The sequence below is a fragment of the Podarcis gaigeae genome (genome assembly GCF_964106915.1).
Source record: "Podarcis gaigeae genome assembly, chromosome: 3".
NCBI classification, from domain to species: domain Eukaryota; kingdom Metazoa; phylum Chordata; class Lepidosauria; order Squamata; family Lacertidae; genus Podarcis; species Podarcis gaigeae.
Genome location: NC_139680.1, coordinates 86,000,083 through 86,025,640, shown reverse-complemented (window position 1 = coordinate 86,025,640; position 25,558 = coordinate 86,000,083). Strand labels below are relative to the sequence as shown.

Sequence of the window (25,558 nt, the reverse complement as noted above, 5' to 3'; positions counted from 1 at the left end):
CATAGCTTCATAAGGTGGCTCTGTATATGCAAAAAATCATAAAATGGTTTCCTGGCAAGGATTTCTTGGTTAACGCTGGAACTGTTTGGACTGTAGATATGCTTTTGCATTGCTCCTGCACTCTGTGATCAACACTGTGATCTGAGTGGGCTAATGGAAGGGGGATCTGCTCTGGGCCAAAGTGTATTAGGGAAAAGAAGGGGAGACATACCTGTTAAATACATAGTGTCAGCTGTGTTCTAACTACCTGGTTGCTGATGTCCCAGACATTGTCCTTGACATGATTGCTCCCTGCTGTGCCTGTAGAGAGGAGCAACCTGTGACCTTCCAGCTGCTGCATTACAACTCCCATCCAACTTGAGCATTGGCCATGTTGGCTGAGGCTGGTGAGAGATAAAGTCTCATAGCAACTGGAGAACCACAGTTGGGGACAAGCAAATGCGTCAATTTTGGGTTCCTTCAATTTCTTACCTCACCCCACCCCAATTTAATCATGGCTGGGCTGTGGCCCTCCAGATGTTGTTGGACTCCCACCATCCCTCACCATGGGCCATGCTGGCAGAGGCTGATGGGAGTTGGAATCCAGCTACATCTGGGGAATCACAGGTTCCCTAGTCCTGTGTTAAAGGTCTTGCGCTACCATGGGCATAGCCAGGATTTATGTTGGTGAGGGCAGAAACACAAGTATTTTTTACTGATTTACTTGATTTGAGACAGTCAAATCCGCCATGATAAAGTGGGCGCAGGATTTGGGGCATAACATTATGTTTGAAGACTGGGAAAGGTTATGGAACACCGGAATGAAATTTACGGCATGTAGTGCCTTGAAGGAAAACATTATGAAAATGATATACCGGTGGTACATGACCCCAGTCAAGCTTGCTAAGATATATCACCTGTCTGATAATAAATGCTGGAAATGTAAAGAGGCGGAAGGGACATTCTTTCACCTCTGGTGGACCTGCCCGAAAGTGAAGGCCTTCTGGGAAATGATTCATAATGAACTAAAAAAGGTACTGAGATTTACCTTACCTAAGAAACCAGAGGCCTTCCTTCTGGGCATGGTGGACCGGAGAGTGTTTAAGAAGGACAGAACTTTTTTTATGTATGCTACTACAGCAGCAAGGATTCTGATTGCAAAATATTGGAAGACACAAGATTTACCCACACTGGAGGAATGGCACACGCAGTTGATGGACTATATGGAACTGGCCGAAATGACTGGCAGAATCCGAGACTTGGGAGAAGAAACATTCGAGGAGGATTGGAGAAAATTTAAAGACTATTTGGAAAAACATTATAAGTTGTATGAATGTTAAAAAACGCACCTTTTAGGAAATTCTAGCTTCAGTAATGTTAAATTAAAGAAATGGAAATTAAGGTACAAGGAGTCAGAGATAGAATAATGAAACAACTTTATTGTGTTAAAATGAAAATGTACATGATTTGGGTTATAATACATTTGAAATTGGGTAACATGATAAAAAGGAAGATATAATAAGTATTGAAATAAGTTAACAAATTGCAGACGTTATGCATCACAGAGAATGCAGGGTTGGGAGGACGTGGGGAAGTCCAACAGATTTGGAAAAAGGAGTAAGAAAAATTTGTAACCTTTCTTTTTTACTTTTATAATACGTTCTTTATTCTTTTTTCTGTATTTTATAAAATTAATAAAAAATATTATTTAAAAAAAAAACAAAAGCAGCTGTTGACAGACTGAACCTGTGGCCGCATAAATGTGCTTTACTCTCTGGCTGGTGAGACTCTCCCAGTTCATGATGTGACAACATTCTTCTATTCCTCCCCCTGTAAATGATCCCACTTCAGGTCATTATGGAAGCCTGGGAGAAAGGTGTCAACCCTGAAGGGAACTCCACCAACCCCAGCAACTGGGACTTCAGCAACAGCTTCTTCTTTGCTGGAACGGTGGTCACCACCGTAGGTAAGGTGAGCTGGGTGTTTTGCGGGAGGTTCCCCACAATAAATCTTTCCTTGTTGGAGTTCTGCAAGATTTTCAGTGAAGTACTGAATCATCTGTGACTGATGGTACAAAGCGAACCTGGCAAACCTGCGTCAGAAGGGTCTTGAACATTGAAATATGTATTTAAAATGCCATATATTCAACCAACGCCTATTTTTATGCGTACGTTTTCCATGACTAATTTTCTGGTCCTGTAGGATGGAGTGTGTCTGTGTGTGTAGTCAGTTTTGCATGTGTTGAAGTCTATGGTGTGCATTCCAGCAGTAACTAGTGCCAATCAGAACTGGTAGGGCAGTAGCCATGGAGACCCAACAGTAAGTGGAGCCACAACAGATGACAGACATAGCCAGCTCATTCTAGTTTTGTCTCCAATCTCTTCCCTGTTGAAGGCAACACTGAAACTAAGGAAGAGGAACTGGTGAGAAGGATCATCCCCAGTAAAAAGGCAGGCAGGTGGGGTTTGGGTGAGATTGGTGGGGCTCTAATGGACTAGCTGCCACTATTGCATACTCATGGAAGTCTGAAAGTGTCTGCTTTGTAAATATACAGCATGAACCAGCCAATGCTCTGTAGCATTTCTACCCTTGCCCACCAAGGAATAAGTCCCATAGAATTCAACAGAGGGTGCTTCTGAGCTATATGCTGCCCACTTTTTCCCAACAAGAGAGTGACAAATGTGCTTCAAATAAATGGGGTGCAGGGAGTCTGTAACTTCATCTGGAACTTGGGATTAGTCACCCAATATAGATGACTATTCCACGTCCGATGTGGTCAAAGCAAATGTTGAGCCCTGTTAAGCGAGTGTGACTATTTTCAATTCTTTTTGCTTTTCTTTCAGGTTATGGGAATTTGGCCCCCAGCACAGTCCCAGGGCAGGTCTTCTGTGTGTTCTATGCCTTGTTTGGAGTGCCCCTTAATCTGGCATTTCTCAATCAGCTGGGGAAGGGGCTCACCATTCACCTGATCAACTTGGAGAGATGGGTCCACAAGCCAGGCCGAGCTCAGGTACAGATGCTTGTTCAACATTGATACCCTTTCCTTGCTTTTCAAAGGTGACTTTCATGTATCATTTTAGGACAGGCAGGGGTGCCTTAGACTCATTATAACTCATACAGATGTTGCTTCCTCTTCTGTGACAGTAATTGGCTGACTCAGGACTTCAGGACAGGGATGTACTTGAATTTCCAAAAAAAGAAGAAGAAAGCTTCAACTTGAACAGATACAAGTTGCTTGATTGCAAACACCCATGGCTGCTATCAAGTCAGTTCTCTGTTCTGTGTCATTTTCTCATTTACCAGAACCCATTTCTGCAAACCACCATAGAAAGAATGTGTCAGACGCCATTTCAGCAAATGCAGTTCAGGCAGTCCTATAAATGTAAAGGATCCCTCATATGAATAATAAGAAATGATTCCAGATGGTCTGTGGCCCCAAGAGAAAATGTTGGAGGAAGCAGGCAAGGTTTCGTGGAAGGAGATGGGGTCAGAGTTGGATGGTGATGATGTGCAAAATGAAAGTATAAAAACAGGCTTGCCAGAACAAAGTGACAAATGAAGATGACAGACATGACAAAAGTATTTTTTTTAATTAAAAAAAATATTTAACAAGTGGAAACCACCCTAACCCTCAAAATATGTAGAAATTTATTTTAAAAGGAACAAACTTCACCACCCAGTAAATCTAAACTATTGAAAGGTCATCAGGATGAGTGGTCTGTTCAAGTTGAGTGAGACACTCAGGCTTTCGTGGAGAAGACAAATTGCAGGAAGGTGTAATTGCTTATGGAAGTATAAGGTAAGCTGAAGAGAAACCTTTGTTTTACTGAGAACACTGGTGCCTCAAGACAATATTGCCCCATGGAGATAGCCATCAATGTTTCCTGTCAGTAGAACTTAAGTTGCACAGTTAATTCTTGGAACAAACCAAAAAAATCAATTGCATAAAAATGAAGGTGACCCCTGCCTGGGTAAAGTAGGCCACACTGGAAGCACCAGAAACCAAAGATTTATCCAGGCAGACAGCAACACGTTCCTCCATCCATCCATCCAACCAACCAACCAACCAAAAGGCACATCACAGCCAGGCAGGGCCAGTGAGGGGTGTGGTCTGGGGAGGTGGCATAGCCTGGGAAGCATCCTAAGTGGCCTGAGATTCCCCACCCTTGTTCTAGAAGGTTCCAGGTTGCATACTAAGGGAGCAGGAGGGGCCTTCTCCATTCTCTTTCCATTATCTTTTTTGCTCTGGGATGCTGGACAATACCTTGCTCTGAATACATGTCTAGCACTGGAAAGACACTGAAATGTTTGTCAGACGCATTCTGCTCAATCCATACCTACTCATTTGAGTGCTACATATCCTCTCTCCTTATACAACAATTTCCAGAGTGAATTAAGAGGGTCTGAGGAAATTTTGAGTAGCTGTCAGCAGGGGCAACCATATCTGATCTAGTGAACGTCTCATCCAGCACAAAGTGGGAACCAGGCAGGTCCTCATGACCGTACACTAGGCTTTGGAGAAATCATCTCCAGTGCAGTGTACCCTCACCCTCTCTTCTCCCAAGTCTTGGATCTGGAATAAGGGCAGGGGTTGTCCCTGACCTTGCACTGGACTTCACAGACACCCAGAAGCAAACAAGACTTCTTGCTTATTCCTTGGACCTAACCAGAAATGAGAATTTACCTCAACCCTTGAGTCAGAGACTGGGATCAGGCGCTGTAGCAACCAGAAAATTCAGCTAACCCTCTAAGGCCAGGCAAACTTTGTAGATGCCTCCTCTGAATTACGACTGTTCACAGGAATATTCCAGGAGACAATTGTTTGTGCTCGTTCTAAACTGTGTGGCCCGTACCACACAAAGGAGCCTTTTCCCTCCTGAGAAAACAGATTTCATGTGACATGTATTTTAAAAATGAGCATGTTCCATGACTCCATGACAAAGGAAAAAGACATGCAGGAAAAAAAGCCATTTATAAATCATTGTTCCCAGAAATAGCAGACACCCAACCCAAATCTCTGCCATTGGTACTTAGGCTAGAATCACTTACATAGCAGTTTGTCACACTGGACTCAAAGGGACTTAGTCACAAGTAAAAATGTATAGGATCACACTGTTAATCTCTCACGACATATCAAGTTTTGAAATCCTGGAAGCAGGATGAAAGACTGCAATTTCACAAAGCACAAATATCAGACAGATTATTCATATTATTTCCCAGTATAGTATGCTTTCTAGATATGACTATGCAATCTTAGAGTGAAGGGCATTTTTTGGCAGATTTTCTTCCACTACTTTCCTATTTAGAAGGAACAAAAATCCTACCTGAGATAATTCAGGGGAACTGCAGATTTTTATACTGCTCTAGTTGCCTCCTAGCCCACAAACGTTACCTCTTTTGCAGAAAAAAAATTGCATATGAAAGTTCTTGTGGCTAGTTGTATCAGCAGTCCTGTCCACTGCATTTCTAATTAACTGTTTCCTAACTCCATAAAAGTTTTCTGGGGTCAGTCTTGGATCCCTGTTCTGCACCACCAATTGTCTATTGCCAAGAATCTGTCTTCATCTGTTCTTGACTCCCACTCCTCACCTTACCAGCCCCTTGCCTTCTTTTTCTTTTTTAACAAGTTGCTATCTGTTATTCTTTTTAACAAGCCCATTCCCTGTTGTTTTAATATGTGATCAAGGTTGATCATAGGTTGCATCCATTGAAGTCGTCTCATTAGCTAAAGGACTTCGGCCTGCACAGCAGGAAGAAGAAAACAGACCAAGTCATGGTTTGATAAAGATTTATAGAATGCTAGGAGTAAGTTGTGGATGAGGCATTAATTAATGCTAGTTGATTAAGCTTTTCTAACCCCTGTGAGCTTGGAGGGGGGATACTCCTGTCTAGACATGAAAAGGGACACAATTTCTGTTTTTTCCTACTTTTTGTCTTTTTGCTGTGTAAAAGTCAGTCTCCGGAATACATGGTTAAGAGGCTAAGGACCACCATCATTTACATCTGGGGAGGGGAGCCTTTGACCCTGCCAGGCTTTCCCATTTGGTCTGAAAAGTGGTTTTGGGCAAACTACAGCACCCACCCTGCACCTGACATACATATATGATGTCAGGTGTGGGGCAGGTAAGGGCAGGGCTTCAAAGGAACAATTGGGAGCTTAAAGTGAGTACCCAGTTGATCCACTGCTGGAGCAGGGTGTTCTCCAGAGGGAGTGCATTCCAGGAGAGGAAAATGGCTTCCATTGACTGAAAACCACTTTTCCCTTCAGTGTTGTTCCTTGAACTTCCAAAAAAATGGAGGCTCGGTGAACAGTATGGGGCTGTTTGAAAGCCCTTTTGTAAACAGTCCTATGCTGCTCTCAAAAGGGTTTTCAAACAGCCTCACACTGCTCTTTGAACTTCTGAAATATGGAGGTTCAAAGAGCAGTGTGAGGTTGTTTGAAAGCCCACTGGGAAGTGGCCCTGTGCTACTATTTGAACCTCCAGTTTTAGGGACTTTAAAGAGCAGTATGGGGCTGCTTGCAAAAGGCCTTTCAATCAACCTGCACTGTACTGAAAACAGAGGCTTCAAAGTACAGTGGTACCTCGGGTTAAGAACTTAATTCGTTCTGGAGGTCCGTTCTTAACCTGAAACTGTTCTTAACCTGAGGTACCACTTTAGCTCATGGGGCCTCCTGCTGCTGCCGCACCACCGGAGCACAATTTCTGTTCTCATCCTGAAGCAAAGTACTTAACCCGAGGTATTATTTCTGGGTTAGCGGAGTCTGTAACCTGAAGCATCTGTAACCTGAAGCATCTGTAACCCGAGGTACCACTGTACACGGTCACCTGACATCATAGTGACAACAGATGATTGACAGATGGGATAAGGATCTGGCCTACCAGCCAGAAAAGGTTCCCCACTTCTGATTTACATGGATCTTTGCTCCATGGAAGAGGTTTTTAGAAGCTCCACTGGGGGGCTATAAAACGGTATGAAACAGGTATGAAACTGTATGAAACAGCCTTTAGGTAGCTTATCTGAAAGCACTCAGACCAACCAGACCAAGTCATGCCAGGCAGAAGCATAGTTCTTCTAAACTGTCATTTCCCTTCTCATGTTTCTTAGGTGGTTCAGACTCTGACAATGGGATTCTTCCTGATGGTTGGGACTTTGCTTTTTCTGGTTTTCCCACCCATGATCTTCAGTTACGTGGAAGGCTGGAGTTATGGAGAAGGCTTCTACTTCACCTTCATCACCCTCAGCACCATTGGATTTGGAGACTATGTAGTAGGTAATAGAAAGGGTGGTGGTGGTGACATATTCTGCCCCTGAGATCATCCTCCTCTCCCAATTAACTTTGATTAGGAGGAACTCTAATGAAATCCAGGAATGTGATCACAGTGCAATTAGCGCATGTAACATCTAGATTATTCATGACTTCTTTGCTGAGGCTGCAAATAAGTGCCAAAATTGATTCATTCATGCATTCATTCATTCATTCATTCACTAAACAGTGCTTAACCAGCTCTACTAAGAACTAAGGAGTTATACTTTCAAGGAGGAAAAGACATTTGTTTAAAACATGCTGTTGCTTAAATCACATGCAGTCCAACCAACGTAAGCATCACACCAATGACAAAGTGAACTAATAGCAATGGCCATTTGCTTGTGATCAGGGCCGGCCCTACAATGAAACAGAGTGAGGCAATTGCCTCACGTGGCAGATGCTGAGGTAGGGGGAGTGACCAGGGATGTGACTGCATCCCCTACACAAGTGCTCTGGGGAAGGGCCCCATCTTGTTGTTTGCCTCAGACAGCAAAATGTCTTGAGCCAGCCCTGCTTGTTTACTGTGGCCATGAGTGAGTCTCCTCATTTATAGTGATAGGAACAGTTCCACACTAAGCAGCACAGGACTGACAGAAGAGTGCTCTCTTTCCCCTTCTGTTATTGTTATTTCTCCCACTCAATGCAATGTTAATGTCCTCCAATCCTGAAAGGAGTAACTGGAATTAGAAGTGTCTTGCTGGATCAGACCAATCAGGTCCATCTGGTCCAGCATTCCATCTTCAACATTCACCAGCCAGATGCTTCTGGGAAACTTATAAGCTGAGCATGATGGTGACAACCCTACATTTACACAAAGCATATATAGATGGGGGGTTTGGGGGGGTTGTATATACACATAGAGCCTGAAATGTGCTCAGCATGGCTTCACAAAGTACGCAAAAAAAAATTGCTGTTCCTTTCATGTCCAAAAAATAATGAGTGTTTGGTGGCAATCTACACAAAAACATGTTGCAAAAAACCATGTGCTGCAAAATGGCACAGTCAAGATGACTTAACACACTATTCATAACATGGGAAATGCCTATGGTGGTGTTTTGTTTTGTTTTGTTTTGTTTTACTTTTAAACCTGTGTTCATAGACTGCTATAGGAGCTGACAACATTACGTGGTCTTCTTTTTGGAAACAGACATAAATGTTTGTTTCTTGTTCCTCATTGTATTTGCTTTGGAAGAAAAGGATTCCTTAAGATTGCCACTGATTTGTGCAGCAAGAAACTGCAGTGTGTTCAATTTTATTTATAGATACACACACACAAAAAATACCCTCCATGCATAGGGAAGCTTATTTCACCCTAACTCTTTGGTTCCTCTTTTTTCCCCAAGTATCACTTCCTGCATCTCTGGTTTGCATTCATGCAGAGCCAGCAACATGTGAAACTTTCTTGCAGACTCATGTGCTTTTCCTAAATCAACTTACAGGACTACGTTGAGGCCATGTGTATCCCAAATTGTTTTCTCATGGCCTGTCAGGGGAGAGGACACAGCTCAGTGGTAGCACATAGGCTTTGCTTGCAGAAGGTCCCAGTTTCAATCCTCCCCCATGCCCCACCCCAGAAACTCCTGTTAGAAGAATTAGGTAGCAGACGATAAGAAAAGCACCTTTCTGCCTTACACTCTGTAGAACTATTGTCAATTGGAGCAGATAATGTTGGACTAGATCAGGAGTCAGCAAACCTTTTCAGCAGGGGGCCAGTCCACTGTCCCTTAGACCTTGCGGGGAGCCAGATTATATTTTTTTGCAGGGGGAAGAGAAAGAATTCCTATGCCCCACAAATAACCCAGAGATGCATTTTAACTAAAAGGACACATTCTACTCATGTAAAAACACGCAGATTCCCAGACCATTTGCGGGCAGGATTTAGAAGGCGATTGGGTCGGATCCAGCCCCCGGGCCTTAGTTTGCCTACCCATGGACTAGATGAACACAGACATTCTGACATTAGAAACTAATTAGTGTATGCACCATGATTTTAAAAATCCTTCATCACACTTTAACCCACAAAGCATTGGAATTATTGATGAATTGTAATTTGGTTGTTTCATGCTGTACTCTTCCTTTGAAGTTCCTTGGTTCCAGAATGACAACCTTAAGGTCATTTACAGGGTGTTCTGGAAATGTTCAGAATGTTCTCTGACTTGCCCCACTATTGGTGTTAATGCAATGATTTCAGCACTTATCACTAAGGGTAAAAGTTTGCCTACTTAATTTACAGGCAAGCTCTACTTATCTCTGACTGTAACTTTTTGCATCCCATTGCCACTGAACTCTGATTGTATAATGTCCTCCTTTATATAGCTGCCAACTATGATTTTACTTTCATGCAGCTGATGAACTGGGCTTGAGCCAATGAAAGCTTATGCTGTTATTAAATGTGTTAGTCTTTAAAGTGCCACAGCAAGACTAATTGTTTTAGCTGCAAGCAACTAACATAGCTAGCTAGCTATAAATTTTCCCTATGTTGCTGTCATCAGAGTAGCAAAGTTCAGGGACAATGACCTGGTGGCTATGGTAATAATAATAATAATAATAATAATAATAATAATAATAATAATAATAATAATAATAATATATTTATAACCCCGCCCATCTGGCTGGGTTTCCCCAGCCACTCTGGGCAGCTTCCAAAAGAATATTAAAATACTGTGATACATTAAACATTAATAGCTTCCTTAAACAGGGCTGGTAAGGATAGTTTCATGTAGATCTCATTCATGCTAACAGTAGAGCTGGTGGCAACATTGGGGATGGTGAGTAACAGTCTGGGAAAGTTGTAAACCTAGGGAAAGTAAGAATGGGCATAATCCGACAGACCACACTGTAAAGGCAGAAAAACCAAACCAATCCTAGGCATGCAACTCATAATGAGTATCCAGGAAAATATAACATCACTTCTAATCTGTGGGCAAATGCACACAGGTGGAATGCCAGTTAACAATCTTGCATGGTTTTGTACACGTGCATATGAGTTGTGTATGTGTGCATTGTGTTCATTGTGTTGGCATATATTCCTCCCAATCGTAGAGAAACCAAATCTTACTTGTGGGTTTTCTTGGTTTTTTCTTTCTTTCTAGGCACAGATCCTAATAAGCATTATATATCAGTGTACAGAAGCCTGGCAGCAATCTGGATTATTTTTGGCTTAGTCTGGCTCGCTCTGATCTTTAATCTGGGAGCTGACCTGATGGAGAAATTCCTACAGCTTAATTGGCAGAAGTCTGGCCCAGGCACTGCAGAGACAGCTGTCACCAAATTAGAGGATAACCCTGATCAACCCAGGGTCCATATCCCTAGCTGAGAGTGACTAATGCATAAGCAACACACAAAAAAACAAGTCTCTTGTCCTTTCCCTTATGCCTACAAAGAGATGTTTGTGGGCAAGACATCTTGCATCAAATACTGTACATAATGAGTGGGTCAGTTCATAAGGGAAAGGAGATTTTTCTGAAACAGAAGAAACCCTTTGACAATATGTACCACAAACAGCCAAATGAAGCCTTTGGAGGAAAACGAACTGAAAGTGTCAATGCCACACGTTTTCCACACATCTGATTCCTTCTGCAAATATACAGTCTACCATTAGACCACATCATCTTGTTTAATTCAATTCAGCATTTGGGCTGATGGATACCACAGTTTCCAGCAGGAGCAAACCAGCTGGCACTACCAAGGTTGCAACACACCCTTTGTAGAGATTCATTTTTCCTCCAAAACTGATATCAAGAGAAACAAGGGAGAGTCACTGCTTTCTGCTTCTGTGTTTTCCTTAAGCAAACTGTAATCTGAAATCTCTCAAGTGGTTCTGATCTTTGTGGATAGAACAAGATTTAGATGTTTCCAGTTCCACATGTTAAGGAAGTTTTGGACAGGTTCTGGTCTCAGGTTTCCAGACTGCCAACGGAATTTGTTCCCTCCCCCTCTTCCATTACCAGAGGCAGAGAAAGGTAAACCAACTTATTTTATCCACTGCCATCGCTACAAATTTGAGGGTATTTGTAGGTTTAGGTCCTATGATCCCCAGAAATCTATACTACCAATTTAGGACTCCTTAAGCCTACAATGGACGTCTTCTCCCCTAGTGGGAAGAGAGATAAAGACTCTAGATGTCAAGTCATGCTAGGCCAGCCAGCATTCAATAGATTTCCTTCCCCCTGATCTTCTAGTAAGTGTGGATTGAAGCTAGGTGACTACTGGATAGCAGTAATGTGTGAAAGGTTAAACTTTTGCTTAGCACATAGAAATGCCAATGGCTAAAACAAATGAGTGGGAAATAGATTTCTACATTCAGCAGTGAACCATGAGGGCAAATAAAATGTGAAAGACATGCTTCCTCCTGTCCCTGCTTCTGCTGATGGGAAAGGGAATAACCTGTGTGCTACATTCTGCATACTTCTGCCAAGTGGCTGCATGCATGTCCACATTGATCAGCAAGACAAAACCCTGACAAAGAAAGCTATTGAATGAATATGATCTTCTGTGTATTACCAACCCCACTGGATGTTCTGGACAGATTGAGCTGACTGTCAGGAGCTCTGCAAATATCAGCCTAAACCACTGTTTCCTCATGCACCAAATGTAGTTAAGAGATATAGTAAAACTAACAGGGTAGAATTCCTTCATCTGTTTTCAAGCACCTCTCAACAACAACAGGTACCAACTGTTGAGAGTTGTTAGGTGATCCCTATTCCTTTTTTAAATGTAGCTCTGGCAATCACTCCTTAGACTGTCAGTCAGCCTTCCCTTCCTTATAAAGCTTTGATAGAAAGGTGATGGAGAAAGGTTCCGTTTGTAACTGAATGCCTGCGCTTTCCTCAGGACCTTTTCCATAAAAAATGCTGATAGTAAAAGTATCCCCATTAAAATTGCACAAAACTAAGCCTCCGAAAGGTTAGCTAGTCCAGGCATGTCCAATGTCCGTTTTGGGGGCCTAATCAACTTTGGAGTAAAATCATAAAAAAGCTCAACAACTTCAATCCTAAAAAAAGGTTAACAATAACAACTTTGGTCAGCCCTTCACTTCATCAAATCTGGCCCTCTTTGAAAAAAGTGTGGACACTGCTAGAGGCTAAGCCATAATCAGCAAACAATAAAATTGAACTGCATGTGTCAGATTTTATTCTTGGAGATAACAATTGTCCTCAAAGTTGTCTATTTCAAGATAAGAAGTTTAAGGATATAAGGCTCACATAACCTCCAATTCTGTGCCTCAACATCAGCCATTCAGTATCATACCAGCTTCATTTGTCTGACACAAAATATAGCAATCCACACACTTTTTTCCATCTCCTGGATCATAATGTTCTAAGCACACAGAATATTACATGTTGCAGGGTTCAACAGTGTGTAGAATATTACTCTCCAGCTGGTCATTTGTTATATATCACTTCTTTGTGGAGAAATGGCAAGCCCCTTGAAAAATCCATTCATAATCTTTCTTGAAACTAGCAAATGGATTCACCTTTACCACAAAATCTGAACTCTCTTGTTTGAGAGTGGGGGCTAGCCAATACACTTTTTATTATTTTTGGATTTTATAAAAGAGAAGCAATAAACTATACATGGTTTCCACATCAAATAAGGTAGATACTGTGGATGTGTTTGCTGTCCTGGACTCTGTCAGAAGAAAAGAAGGGGCATAAATTCAACAACAACAATGATAAATGGCAATTGATAATAGATAATACATGATGCCACACATGGGTTAAGACTTTAGAAAGGTCATCCATAATAATTTGGTGTCATCTGCAAACTTGGCTCCCTCACTGCTCACTCCAGACCATTTACAAACAAGTTTAATGAAAGAACTCACCTTCCCACTCTCTGCTTCTTGTTCTCTAACCTGCTACTGATCCATAAGTGATAATTGGAAGCAACGAAACATTTATTTCAAAAATTTATAAAATACTGCTAGAATGAGAGACAAAGGATGAGATTATAAAGGCGACTATGACACATTGGGTGATAGACATTGGCCATAATATAGAAATGGAAGTGTAGGAGAGGCTATGGAAATCAACACTGAACTTCTTGGCATGCTACGCCCTAAAGGTGGTGAAAAAGATTTATAGGTGGTATTTAACTCCTAGTAAATTATTGAAAGGGACGCAGGTGGCGCTGTGGGTTAAAGCCTCAGCGCCTAGGACTTGCCGATCGAAAGGTCGGCGGTTCGAATCCCTGCGGCGGGGTGCGCTCCCGCTGCTCGGTCCCAGCGCCTGCCAACCTAGCAGTTCGAAAGCACCTCCGGGTGCAAGTAGATAAATAGGGACCGCTTACCAGCGGGAAGGTAAATGGCGTTTCCGTGTGCAGCTCTGGCTCGCCAGATGCAGCTTTGTCACGCTGGCCACGTGACCCGGAAGTGTCTCCGGACAGCGCTGGCCCCTGGCCTCTTGAGTGAGATGGGCGCACAACCCCAGAGTCTGTCAAGACTGGCCCGTACGGGCAGGGGTACCTTTACCTTTACCTTAAATTATTGAAAAGGGATCCAAATTATGTTGGAAATGCCAGGAGGTAGAGGGGACCTTCATGCATATGTGGCGGTCCTGTAAACAGGCTAGATGGTATTGGGAAATGATCTACACAGAATTCAAAAAGATGCTAAAAAGAAAAAGAAAAAAGAGGCTTTTTTTTACTAAGCATAACTAATGGAGATATCCCTAAAAGGAAATTTAGGCTCTTCCTCTATGCAACTACAGTGGTTAGGATATTATATGCTAAAAAATGGAAGGACAAAAAACTCTCAACAAAAGAAGAATGGCAATATATTGGATATGCGGAACTTGCAACTATGACAGCGAAGATAAGAGTCCAAGATGAGAGAAAGATATTGGAAGAGTGGGGATTTTTTGGAATTATTTAAAGAGATACAATAAACTAATGAATTTCCAAGTAGAATTAGAAATATGAACAGCAGTCAAAAACAGTACAGTAAATGTGCAGAGTTAATCAATGAAAAAAGATAAGGGTTACAGAAAGCAGATCAATTGAAAAAAGCAAAGAATACCAGAGCCAGGAAAACCTTGTTGTCTAAGAAGGAAGGCCTCTTTCTAGACAGTAACTCTTTTATAGCTTTTCCTGACTTGGAGTACACAATAGCTAACCCAGCTGGATGAGAATCTTCACTGCCAGGAAGATGTTCCAACCTATTGTTCTAAAGATGTTTTACCAGCTTACCACACGGGGAAGCTGCATAGAGATCCCAAAGTTACTGGTTCTAGACTCTGTGGGTCCTGACACTTGTAACCGTCAATCATGTTTTTATGTGCCTATGTCAGTAGTTAGGAACTGGGGGCCTGTGCTGCCCCTTTCACCCAGATGGTCTTGCTTATATACCACATCTGTTTCTCCCATCATCCAGGACAGGGTGCAAAGCAGAACTGGAAAGGCCCATGGACCTTCATTGTTTCTGGGCTGTTCAGAGGCAACAGGGTTGGTCTAGTGTTCCAGCAATCAGTGATAATTCCTTTGCACTATCAGTCTGGTTGCTGGCCACTAAAGCACATTATTCTGTATTACAACTGCAGCTCCTGCTGCTCTACATGGCTTCAGTTTCTGTTGTGGGTGGAAAATTTCAGGCATGTACCCCCACTTCGTGAAGCAGGATGCATTAAAGAAGATCCTCTCAGAGTCACATTAGTTCAGGGTTAACCAATATGGTGCCCTCCAGATGTTGAGAACTACAATTCCCCTGATCCCCCAGCACTAGCCATGCTGGCTGGGGCTGATGGGAGTTGAAGTCCAAAAGATGCTGAGGATAATAGGTTGGCTACCCCTGTATTCGTTCATCAAAAAAGGTGCTGCAGGGAATGGTAATATTCTTCTAGGCATCTTTCTTCACAGCCAGTAATCCAAAGCTTCTCTTCCTAAAGTTCAGAAAAGGGCAAGCAAAGTAATCAAGGAGTTGGAGCAACTCCCCTACATGGAAAAGTTATACCATCTGGGACTTTTTAGTTTGGAGAAAAGGCGGGTAAGGTTACAAGGCAAATGAAGCTGAATGCTGGAAAATTTAAGGCAGAGAAAGAGAAAGTACTTGTTCACACAGCACACAGTTAAACTATGGAACTCATTCCTTCAAGATGTAGTTTGTGTCCACCAAGTTGGCTTTAAAATAGGATTCAATCAATTCATGGAGAATAAGGCTATCGGTGGCAAACTAGCCACAATGGCTATGTTCTATTGTCACTACTGGAAGGCAGCAAGCCTCTGATTACCAGGAATCTGGTTGGCCACTGTGAGAACTGGATGCTGGACCCAATAGGTGTTTGATCCAGCAGAGCACTTCTGACGTTCATTTTAAACAGGGCAGGAAGGAAATGAATATCTTCTACTGAAAGTAGGGAAGTTAGTTGACATGTTTGTGCTGGACTCCTTTGAAATTCCCTAGGCATGATGGGTATTTTCCTGTTTCCTAAGGCAGCCTTCTGCCCTAGAGCCCCCTATTTGTAGTGCTGTCCTGTCCGAGTCCAGTTTAAAGAGAAGGAATCAAAATAAGGAAAAGCAGGGACCCTCCACTCCAAAGTACAGCTCACATTGACACTGTGTGGCTTCTGGTATTAGCTAACAACTTGCCATTTTGCCCAGGCCTTGGGATAGGGCTTGATGTTATGAGGTCAGCTGTAAACTTGGTGAAGTAGTGGCAGGTCTGTAGGACTAGTTGTAAGAATTCCAGTTGTGTTTTACTTTCACAATGTAATGTATTATGTTGTATTTGGATTTGTTGTATATGTTTTATGATGTAACCTGCCCATGGATCGTATGCTGATGAAGAGTGGGATAGAAAGGGAAGAAATAAAATAAATTCTGCTTGGCCCATATTGCAAGAGAATGTTAAGGAAAATGGATATGCTTCAGTGTCATTTTGTAGCCCTGCATTACCCCCCAAAATGTTTATTTCCTTTACACCTAAAAACATCCCTCATTTGTCTAGTCCAGAATGATCCTAGACACTTATTATTAACCGGATCATCCCTGAACTGAAATAGCACTTTTAATCCCTATAGCTGGAGTCATAGTCTGTAGCAGCATGATCCAACACCATAGTGTGTAGAGCGCAAATTTTAACAGCGCACTCCTATTCACTAGATACATTGACTGGGAGAGGTAAGTATGCTGTGTACGTCCCCCTGGCTGAGCTGACTTCTGGCAGATCTATTTATGGGTGAGGGAAAGCCTTGCTGTCATAAATTATGCCAAAGGTGGTGGGCGTGGCGGGGGCTGCACCCAAACTCCCTTGATTAGCTGGCCCCACCCACTTGCACCACCCAAAATGCAGATGTAACTATATCCACAGGAGTCCGTGGAAGACCAGAAAATCCAAATTTTCACTGACCTCCCCCGATTTTGACCACTGACCCCCTGGCCAGAAGCAGTTAGGATGCAGTTTATGTGCATCTACCTAGTTAGAACTGCTCCGTCCATCTCTGGCGACCTAATGCTGCCGCAGGTCTCTCGGCCCCTGTTGAGACGCACCAAATGTGGGTTACCCTTTGAGTAGCTACTCTGTGGCCAGCATTCCCCCTCTCAACGTTTACTTCCCAGAGCTGGCGGGGTGCAGGGCCTAAAACGAGGGCGGCGGTGCTGCGGCCCTTCTGGAGGGTTTTGGGCACCCAACGCCTCCTCAGGCCCCAACCTTGAGGGCCCCAAGTTCGCTCCCGCGGGCCAAACGAAGCCGAACTCCGCGAGTGAGCGCGCTGCGACTGACGGAAGCGGACCTACTCGCCCGGTTTGAAAAGCGCGAGGCGCTTCCTTGGCTCCTCCCAGAGCATCAGAGAGCCGCCGGCGTCTTAGGGAAAGCCGCCAGGGTAGCTCGGAGCCGCTTCCCCCGCCTGGCCGAGTGTAGCCCAGCGCCGCTGCCGCCCACTGAACTTGCGAGCAGGCCGGTGAAGGCACGAAGCTGGCGATGTGCGGCTGCGGCGGGAGGTGCGGCCGGGCGACGCCGGGAGCCGCCTCGTCGTCGGGCCGCCGGCTTCCCGCCACGCCGCTCTTGCTGCTCGCCTACCTGAGCTACCTGCTGCTGGGCAGCGCCGCGTTCTGGGCGCTCGAGTCGCCCCGCGAGAGAGACCTGGCGGGGCGGCTGCTGAGTGAGAAGTGGGACCTGCTGGAGAACTACACGTGCCTCGAGAGGGAGGACCTCGAGGACCTCGCCAAGGTACCGGGGGTACCGGGGTGGGGAGCGAGCCCGGCCCACCGCCTCCGAGGAGAGCGTCGCCCCTGAGCCCCGGGGCAGTGAGGGGGACGACAGGAGGGCGACGGCCGGGCTGGGCCGAATCCCAAGAGGGAAGGGAGGCGCCGGCTGTGTGCGAAACTTGTCCTCGCATGCTCCTCTCTCCCCTCAGGCCGTTAGGCTGTTTTTTGTAGATACTTGATGTGGGGCTCTTACGGTTGAGGGGAGGGCGCTTTGCACGCGGGCAGAGGCACGCTCGTCTCCACGCGCTCCAAGGCCCGAAAGAAGGTTGGGAGCGGGGAGAGAACTGGCTGATGGAGGACTATATAATCGTGGGAATGTGGCAAGGAAGGTGCCTGGCGGGTGGGGAGGAAGTCTGTCTGGAAGAACTTTTGCAAAAAGGAAAAGTAGAAGTCCATGGACAGGCCAGCCCTTCTGGAAATACTAGGGTACAGCGAAGCATTGCACATCCACGAAGATGGTTGTACCACCGTCAGTTGGATGGGAAGGCAAAAAGGGCCCCCCTTTCTGCGATAAGGAGTTTTCTGTAGAAACCAGGGAAACCGCCTGTCCAAAAACGCAAGACTTTGAGGAAGACCACATTATACCTGAAACCAGTGCTATTTTTTAGAAAAAGAGGTGCCGGAGCTTGCCATGTTAGAATGGCAATGGCGCCCACTTGAGAGGTGCTGGAGCTGAGCTCACCCTGGAAAAAAAAAGCCCTGCCTGAAACAGAAGGGCAGCCATGGGGAATCTGGGGTCCTCCAGATGTTGGGCTACAACTCGCATCCACCTTGTTCATTGGCACTGCAGCTGGGGCTGATGGGAGTTGGGAATCCAAAAGCATCTGGAGGACCAAAGGGTCTCCATTCCTCATCCCTAGATAGGGATACTGTGCAAGAAAGTTCCATCAGCCCTAGCTGGCATGGCCAAAGGTCAAGAGATGGTGAGAGGAATGGTTCTCCCATCCTGCTGAAAGGGAAGAATGTCACATGGGGCATGAGATGCTGAATGCATGTGAGCTGGGACATCTGAGAGTCTGAGCAGGAAGTCCTCAGTTCAGATGTTCCCTCAGTCATGAGCTTCTTCATTATCACATTATCAGACAGAAGTACCGTGTCGTTAATGCAGTCAATCCAAATAGTGCCATCTTCTCATGGTACTACAAATCCAACCACAAACAAAATAATTAACCATTTGCCTCCTTTTATTGTTATGGAAAGCAACAAGTTGAAGAAGGCTGTTTTGTTGGTACTTCACATTCTGCTGCTTGAGCATGGCTGCTTCACCCTCTGAGCTGCCTTCTTCTTTGGAGGTCTTTAAGCAGAGGCTTGACAGCCATATGTCAGGAGTGCTCTGATGGTTTTTCCTGCTTGGCAGGGGGTTGGACTCGATGGCCCTTGTGGTCTCTTCCAACTCTATGATTCTATGATTCTAGCTCACCCTCTGCAATATGGAGATGAGAATGCTGCCCTATTGGGTTGTTATAAGACATGGCAGGGAAAACAACTGATGTTTCTGGACTAGAACTCCCACCATCCCTGACTAATAATCATGCTGGCTAGGTCTGATGCAGTCCAATGACTTTTGGAGGGCCACGGGCTTCCTTTCCCTATTATAAGATGTCCTGAGAAATATACTTGAAGTACTGCTATGTAAATATAAATAGCTATTGCTATGAGCAAGAAAAATGACCGTGGATTAAAAAAAAAATCTCAGTGCTATTTTCTGTTGACATTGTTCCCCTATTTGGATGTGACTGTCCCTGAAGAACTCATGGGAGAACATGGCCAAAATGAAGTAGCATATAGAGATGTTAAGTCACGTGTTGTGTTTCACATCACTTCTCCTAAGCTTAACGTTATTTTATTATTATTATTGATACACCACCTAATGTGTTCAACTGGCTTTACAAGATAAACAGAAAGGCAGGGCACTTGCAGTATAAAAGGGTTTTTAGATACGATTTGGTAGGTGAAAATAACAAACAGCAGAGTTAATCGATGAGGAAGGATAAGGCTTAGAGAAAGCAGATCAATTGAAAAAAAGCAAAGAAGACTGTTTTCCACTTGCGATTTGCTACTGATTCTTTTGATCATAGCAATTACAAGCTGGACTCACTCTTTTGAGTCAACTGATATGTAGGCAATTTGGTGTACCCTCTGGGCTTCTACTCTTGCTTCTGGCACAGTCTGGTTTGAATTTTGTGGCTTAGTCTTTGGGAGAACATTTCTGGGTGAAGGAGAGAAGTAGTTGATTTTGAGCTTGGTTGGTTTCATCTCATCCCACTGTTCTTTAGTCTTCCCTTTTCCACAATAGGGAGACTGAGACATGACTAGCCCCCAATTATAATGCAGGAGGTGCATGAGATGGGCGTGATTCACTGACTTTGTTTGCACATCACAGTAAGCCAAGCTATAGCACCTGCTTTCCTCCCTCCAGATCTTTTAGCATAGCACAGTGCAACAGCGGCTAAGCCAAGGTTTGACTTAGCATGTCATAGAAAGGCAGGATCATGGTTAAGCTCTCTCTTTTTGGACCACAATCTATACCAAGTTTCATAGCCTCCTTGGGAGCAGGAGCAGGTTTTGGTAATCCTTCGTAAGGATCATTGGGAGCCCAATGATGCTTCCATGTGTGTCTTGTTTGCGTATATGGTCTCACTGGTTTGATTTTCTTCCACATTATCAGTGTGAGAGAGAACCTTTCTTGTAGTAAAGACTCTCAGATAAGGAGCCAGTTAGGGTTTATGATGTTTCACCTATGTACCTGAAAAGACGCATTAAGATTAATATTCACCCCAATATATTGTTGTTACTTATCTGTGTTAATAATGTGGAGAAATAATAACTTTCATTTGGAAAGGGCAAGGTCCATCTAACTTCAAAACAATCTTAATCACCACTACACCATAATAATCTGGCACTCAGATGCAGGTACTCCAGCAAAGAAACTTTGATTTCAGATATGGCTTATAAAGTAATCCTCTCCAAGGCTTTTTAGAAGACCCTGAAAACTATCACCCTATAATGCCTGGCTCATATGTCACATTGAACCATAGTTTATTTTATCTTTGGTTCAATGAGAACTCAAAGTATGTTTGTTCATACTGCTGAAATCATGGGTGCTTCACTCCACCCCCATCGCCGGGAAACAAGCCGTGGTCTCACTTAGTGTTGCACCTGAACCTGGATTTGTGGTTGGTTCCTCTCAGTAACCAAAGTTTGCTTTGGACTTAGCACTTGTTTGTTTGAAGGAAACCAACCATGAGCCCAGGATTGGAGGTAATGCAAAGGCAGGCCATGGTTTGCTTTCCAGCTGCAAAGGAAGACTGCAACACCCATGGTTTCAGCAGTGCACACAGGTACACTGCGCATTAATATTAAACCACAGGGTCTTGCAACTATGGCTTAATGTGATGTGTGAACAAGGGCTAAGTCATCTTGATATTCCCACAAAAAATATGTTCAGTATCTTTTAAATAAATGAGAAGTGCTGCTTAATGGAGGCTATGACATTCCTGATTCATTATCCCAAGATTACTGTCCAGATTTGGAATCTATTCTAACATTAGATCTATTAGTTACAGTAAGATAAAGTGATGATGCTTGCCAGAAGACATAAGAAACAGATCCTGGATGGTCATTATCATCTATCAGTGTCATTTATTTAATGCTTAAGGCTTCGTTTTTCGTAATAATGGGCCCATTTTGAGGCAATTTAAATTTTATCTACTCATTCATTGGGGTCTATAAAGATGCTTTATTATACTAAGGGTCATTGTTTGTTAGAAGGGAGGATAAAAAATTGTTGCTAAGAACATATCTTGCTTGTCATGTGGTGAAGCAATTTGGTGTATCTCTAGTGTATGTGTTCCTACATCAACTATTTGGGAGTCACATAGGGCACCTATTGCATTACTTAAAATTGAAGTAGGTCTCCCTTCTTTAAAAACACGCATTCTTAAATCCATGATTCCATACTGGCAAAAGTTCCTGCTGTTGTTTGATAAACATTTATAACAAAACAATTTTTAGACCTGCAGAACCAAGAAGGCTGGCAGCAATGTTGTAACCAATCCATGTTACCAGTTTCCTCTGCAATGTCATCACAGGACATAACTCACCATAAAATCCATGGTGCAATTAAGATGCCAAAATGGACCTAGAATTCTTCAAGTCCTCTGTTTGGTATATCAGAAAAGTCCAACCATAAAAGGACTGCTTATGTGTTGGAATTAACTCTTTGAACTGTGTTTAGATTTCTGGTAAAACAGAGAAAGGGGGAAACTGAGGCATGGAGAGGGGAGGTGCTGGGAGGGAGGGAGGGGAGCCCACAGGCATGTCATGGCAGTACCCTTCCCTCCAGTTTATCCTCCCTACAAAGTTACCATTCAAGCTCTGAGGTGGATTTCTGCAAGAGCTATCGGATTCCAAGTCTTTGCCCAGTCCATTTGCCTCATATGCCCCTAACAGCTCAGACTGTTGTCGCAGGCCAGAGAGATATACGTCGTCCTGTCAGAGGCCAAGAATCCAACCAGAGCTATAGCTTTTCCCTGGGAAGGTGGCAGCATATTGCCAGCTTCCAAATTCACAGAATTAATTAAAGCCATTATCACAAGCAGGCTGGCCCTATAAAGTATTGCCAGGGCAACTAAGAACAGGGACTGTTCTCTTCATTTCAGCATTTTATTATAAAATATATATTTCCTTGTATATTAATAAAGCAGGATGGACCAAGAGCAAGCGTGGATCAAAAATCAATAGTGCAAATATAACTAATAACTTAATTTCCCTTCTCTGTAATGTCCCAACATCTTAATTAAGCTTTAGCAGGTGGAACAAAGTATCACCTCATGCATGAACAGGGAAAGTATAAACAGGGGAAACAAAGGCTTCTCTCTGCCTAGTCAAAGGATCACTGTGAAAGAGGCAGCTATCTGTTCAAATTTATATCCCATCTTCTTTCCATGGAGTGGTTTATGTGATTCTCCCCTGCCCTCTGTAGTCACAGCTACCCTATGATGAGGTTACCCAGATTTTTAAAAATTAATCTGGGGGCACTTTTCAACTTCCTACTAAATAGATGGATTTTGTCAGGGGACTGATTTGTAAATCTGGGGACTGTCCCCAGGAAACGGGGATGTCTGGTAACCTTACCGTATGAGCTAAAAGGTAGCAATTAGGGCTTTGTGCGTGCGCGCGCACACACACCAATTTAAAATGGATGTGTGCACGTTTGTTTGGTTTTTACACTGTCAACACAACGTTGTCCTTATTCAAGTGGTAGCCTGCACTTCCCTGCCCCCTTTAATTTTGGTTTTCCCAATTTGTGGATATTGCATTAGTGGATGCACATTACTTGGGTACTTTTTAAAACATGTATGGTGACATTTTGCTGGATGCCATCTGTCACTCCACCCCCACCTTCCATTGGCAGGTGCTCCTCAGTGGGCTGGTGGGGTTCCTTTGCGGTATTTCATTTTTGTAATGGCTTCAGATACACAAATAAATAATATTTTTATTTAACACACACTTATAAAAAAAATAACCCATTGTTCTGTGCAAATATTGTATATGGAAAAACTTGTATACAAATAGTAATCATAATGGGCATGTGCATGAGAAACAAATACCTGTGTGCATGCCCGTGGTTTCCAGAATTCAGGAAGGGTGGGCTACTAGCAAGGCAGGGTATGTCACACACACTGTAACACACTGTAAATTAACCTATTAAATTAGCTGTTATGTGTATGTCTCTTATATTGGATATTAAATCAAAGTAAGAAATTGGCTGCTGGCACAGTTAAACAAATGCTTCCAGATGTGCCCACAATGCACATCAGGTTTCAGGGAAGGTGGGAAGTACTAATTGTGGGGAGTGGGGCAATACACAGTGCACATACATCCAAGCATTGCCCACTAGCGTAGATGGGAAGCACTGAGATAGAGTTCAACTGACATTATTTGCATGTGGAAAAATGTGTAAAAAAAATATATACTCAGAGAAAAATTGGATCTGTGTGACCCATATGCACATTAACCCTTTGGTGTACGCACAGTTTAGCTCAATATCACCCAGTGGCAAACAACCATGATGGGGCTTTACTCTTCAGTAACTAGCCACATTTACAGTGCATCTCCTCACTGCTTCTGTGCTCCCTACACCTTTGGCTGTTGTAACTACTGTGGAGTAATTATGCCATATGACTACTACTAAGTAACTTCCATGTTCAGTATATACTGTGGTCTGCATGTTCAAGCTGAAAACTGCCCCATCCCATTATTTATTAAGAGTATTTTTACCTGACCTTTATCATATGATCCTTGGGTAGACTTCAGTGCAGTTAAAAACACTAAAACAGCAGCAGTTCCAATGCATTTTAAAGAACAGGGTGAAAACACAACCTATCCTTAAAATTGCTGTACGTAAAAAGCCCCATGGAGCCACCTATGATAGCCCCTTAAGAGCAGGCATGGGCAAACTCTGGCCCTCCAGATGTTTGGGACTACAACTCCCATCATCCCTGACCACTGGTCCTGTTAGCTAGGGATGGTGGGAGTTGTAGTCCCAAACATCTGGAGGGCCGGAGTTTGCCTATGCCTGCCATAGAGGAAGGAGTCTATTCATGTTTTAAATATGTGCCATGCCAGAAAAGCAAGTTCCGATCTTGCCTTGGTCTGACAGTCTCCAGGCTGACTTAGCTGCCTTGTTGCCAGAAACTCTCATTCTTATTCCTTCTTATCTCTTTGCAGGGCATCATCCAGGCCTACAAGAGTGGGCTTTACCTTAAGGGAAACACGAGCCTGGGCAGATGGGACTTTGTTGGCTCCTTCTTCTTCTCTGTTTCTGCAGTAACAACCATCGGTAGGAAATGTTCTGAGAAAATTGCGTAAAACCAGTTATAGAAACAGCCTTTCCCCCTTCTTCCTTGCCAGAGGCGCCACCTTCAGGAAGCAAGGTTAGCCTACAAATGGGCAGATTCCTGTATTGCTTTGTCTTATGTTCCTGTGAGGCATCTGAATTCCACACAGAGACAGTAAACCCTGGGTTATGGAATGGAAACACACAATTATGCCTGTTGTTTTGATTTTTTAAACTGTGGTACAAGCTTCTAGGGAACGGTGTGAAGTATGAGGGGAGAAAATAAATTTCAGGAAGGCTGACCTTCTCTCTCATCAGCCAAGAATGGAATGCCCTGTGCTTCCTAGCAAATTACCTTTATTAATCTATACTATATCTCTGGAGGTATCTGATCCCCAAATGTTTCATCATCCCACTGTGATCCGAGTAGAAGGGGGCAAAAGGAAGAGTGGCCCTTCCCCTGATAAAGTTTGCTGTGATAATCTAAATTTGTACACCTTGGAGGAGCAGATAGCAAAGACAAAGGAAACTTATGGCTTAAACCAGTGGTTCTCAAACTTCTTTCTCTAGGCCACACATAAATACAGTGGACGCTCAGGTTGATCCATGTGGGATGCACGTTCACAACCCGCAGCGTTCACAACCCGCAGTGGCACGTCTGCACACGTGTGGGTTGTGATCTGGCGCTTCTGCGCATGCGCAACCCCAAACCTGGAAGTAACCTGTTCCGGCACTTCCGGGCTTTGGCGGGTCCGTAACTCAGCCTGAAGCATCTGTAACCCAAGGTATGACTGTAATAAAATTTTGCTTCCACCACACCAAAAATTTTATTGATAAGAAATACACTGGAAGACAAAAAGAAACTTAGCTATGCTTGGTTGTACACCTTGGAGAAGCAGGTAGCAAAGACAGAGGAAACTTATGGCTTAAAGAACACAAGTATTTATAATATGATTATGGGACATCCAGAAAGTATAAAACAATGCAGCCACATAAGAACACAAATCATTCCCAAAATATAAACACACCACTTACAAATGTACTTTAAGTATGTGTACAAACTCAATGACAGGTATGAGAATGCTTTCCCCAGGTAATCTCATTTATATTAGGTCTAAGTTGAGACAAACAAACTCCAGTTTTCATCTCCAGTCCATGTGAATCTGAGGCTTGGATAGCTATCCACATATGGTCGACAGACTTCCTTGTTTGGAGGTTTCCTTGGGGTT

General features: G+C 43.5%; 1 protein-coding gene across 1 annotated transcript in view; it reads left to right on the top strand.

Moving 5' to 3' along the window:
• LOC310841189 (uncharacterized protein) overlaps positions 1-25,558 on the top strand; it is a 46,644-nt gene that overhangs the window by 3,708 nt on the left and 17,378 nt on the right. Inside the window, exons 2-7 of the mRNA XM_083731774.1 lie at positions 1,831-1,945; positions 2,823-2,989; positions 7,087-7,252; positions 10,381-10,599; positions 17,170-17,450; positions 24,221-24,332. Coding sequence (XP_083587900.1) covers positions 1,831-1,945; positions 2,823-2,989; positions 7,087-7,252; positions 10,381-10,599; positions 17,170-17,450; positions 24,221-24,332 — 1,060 coding nt within the window. The remainder of the gene's footprint in view (positions 1-1,830; positions 1,946-2,822; positions 2,990-7,086; positions 7,253-10,380; positions 10,600-17,169; positions 17,451-24,220; positions 24,333-25,558) is intronic.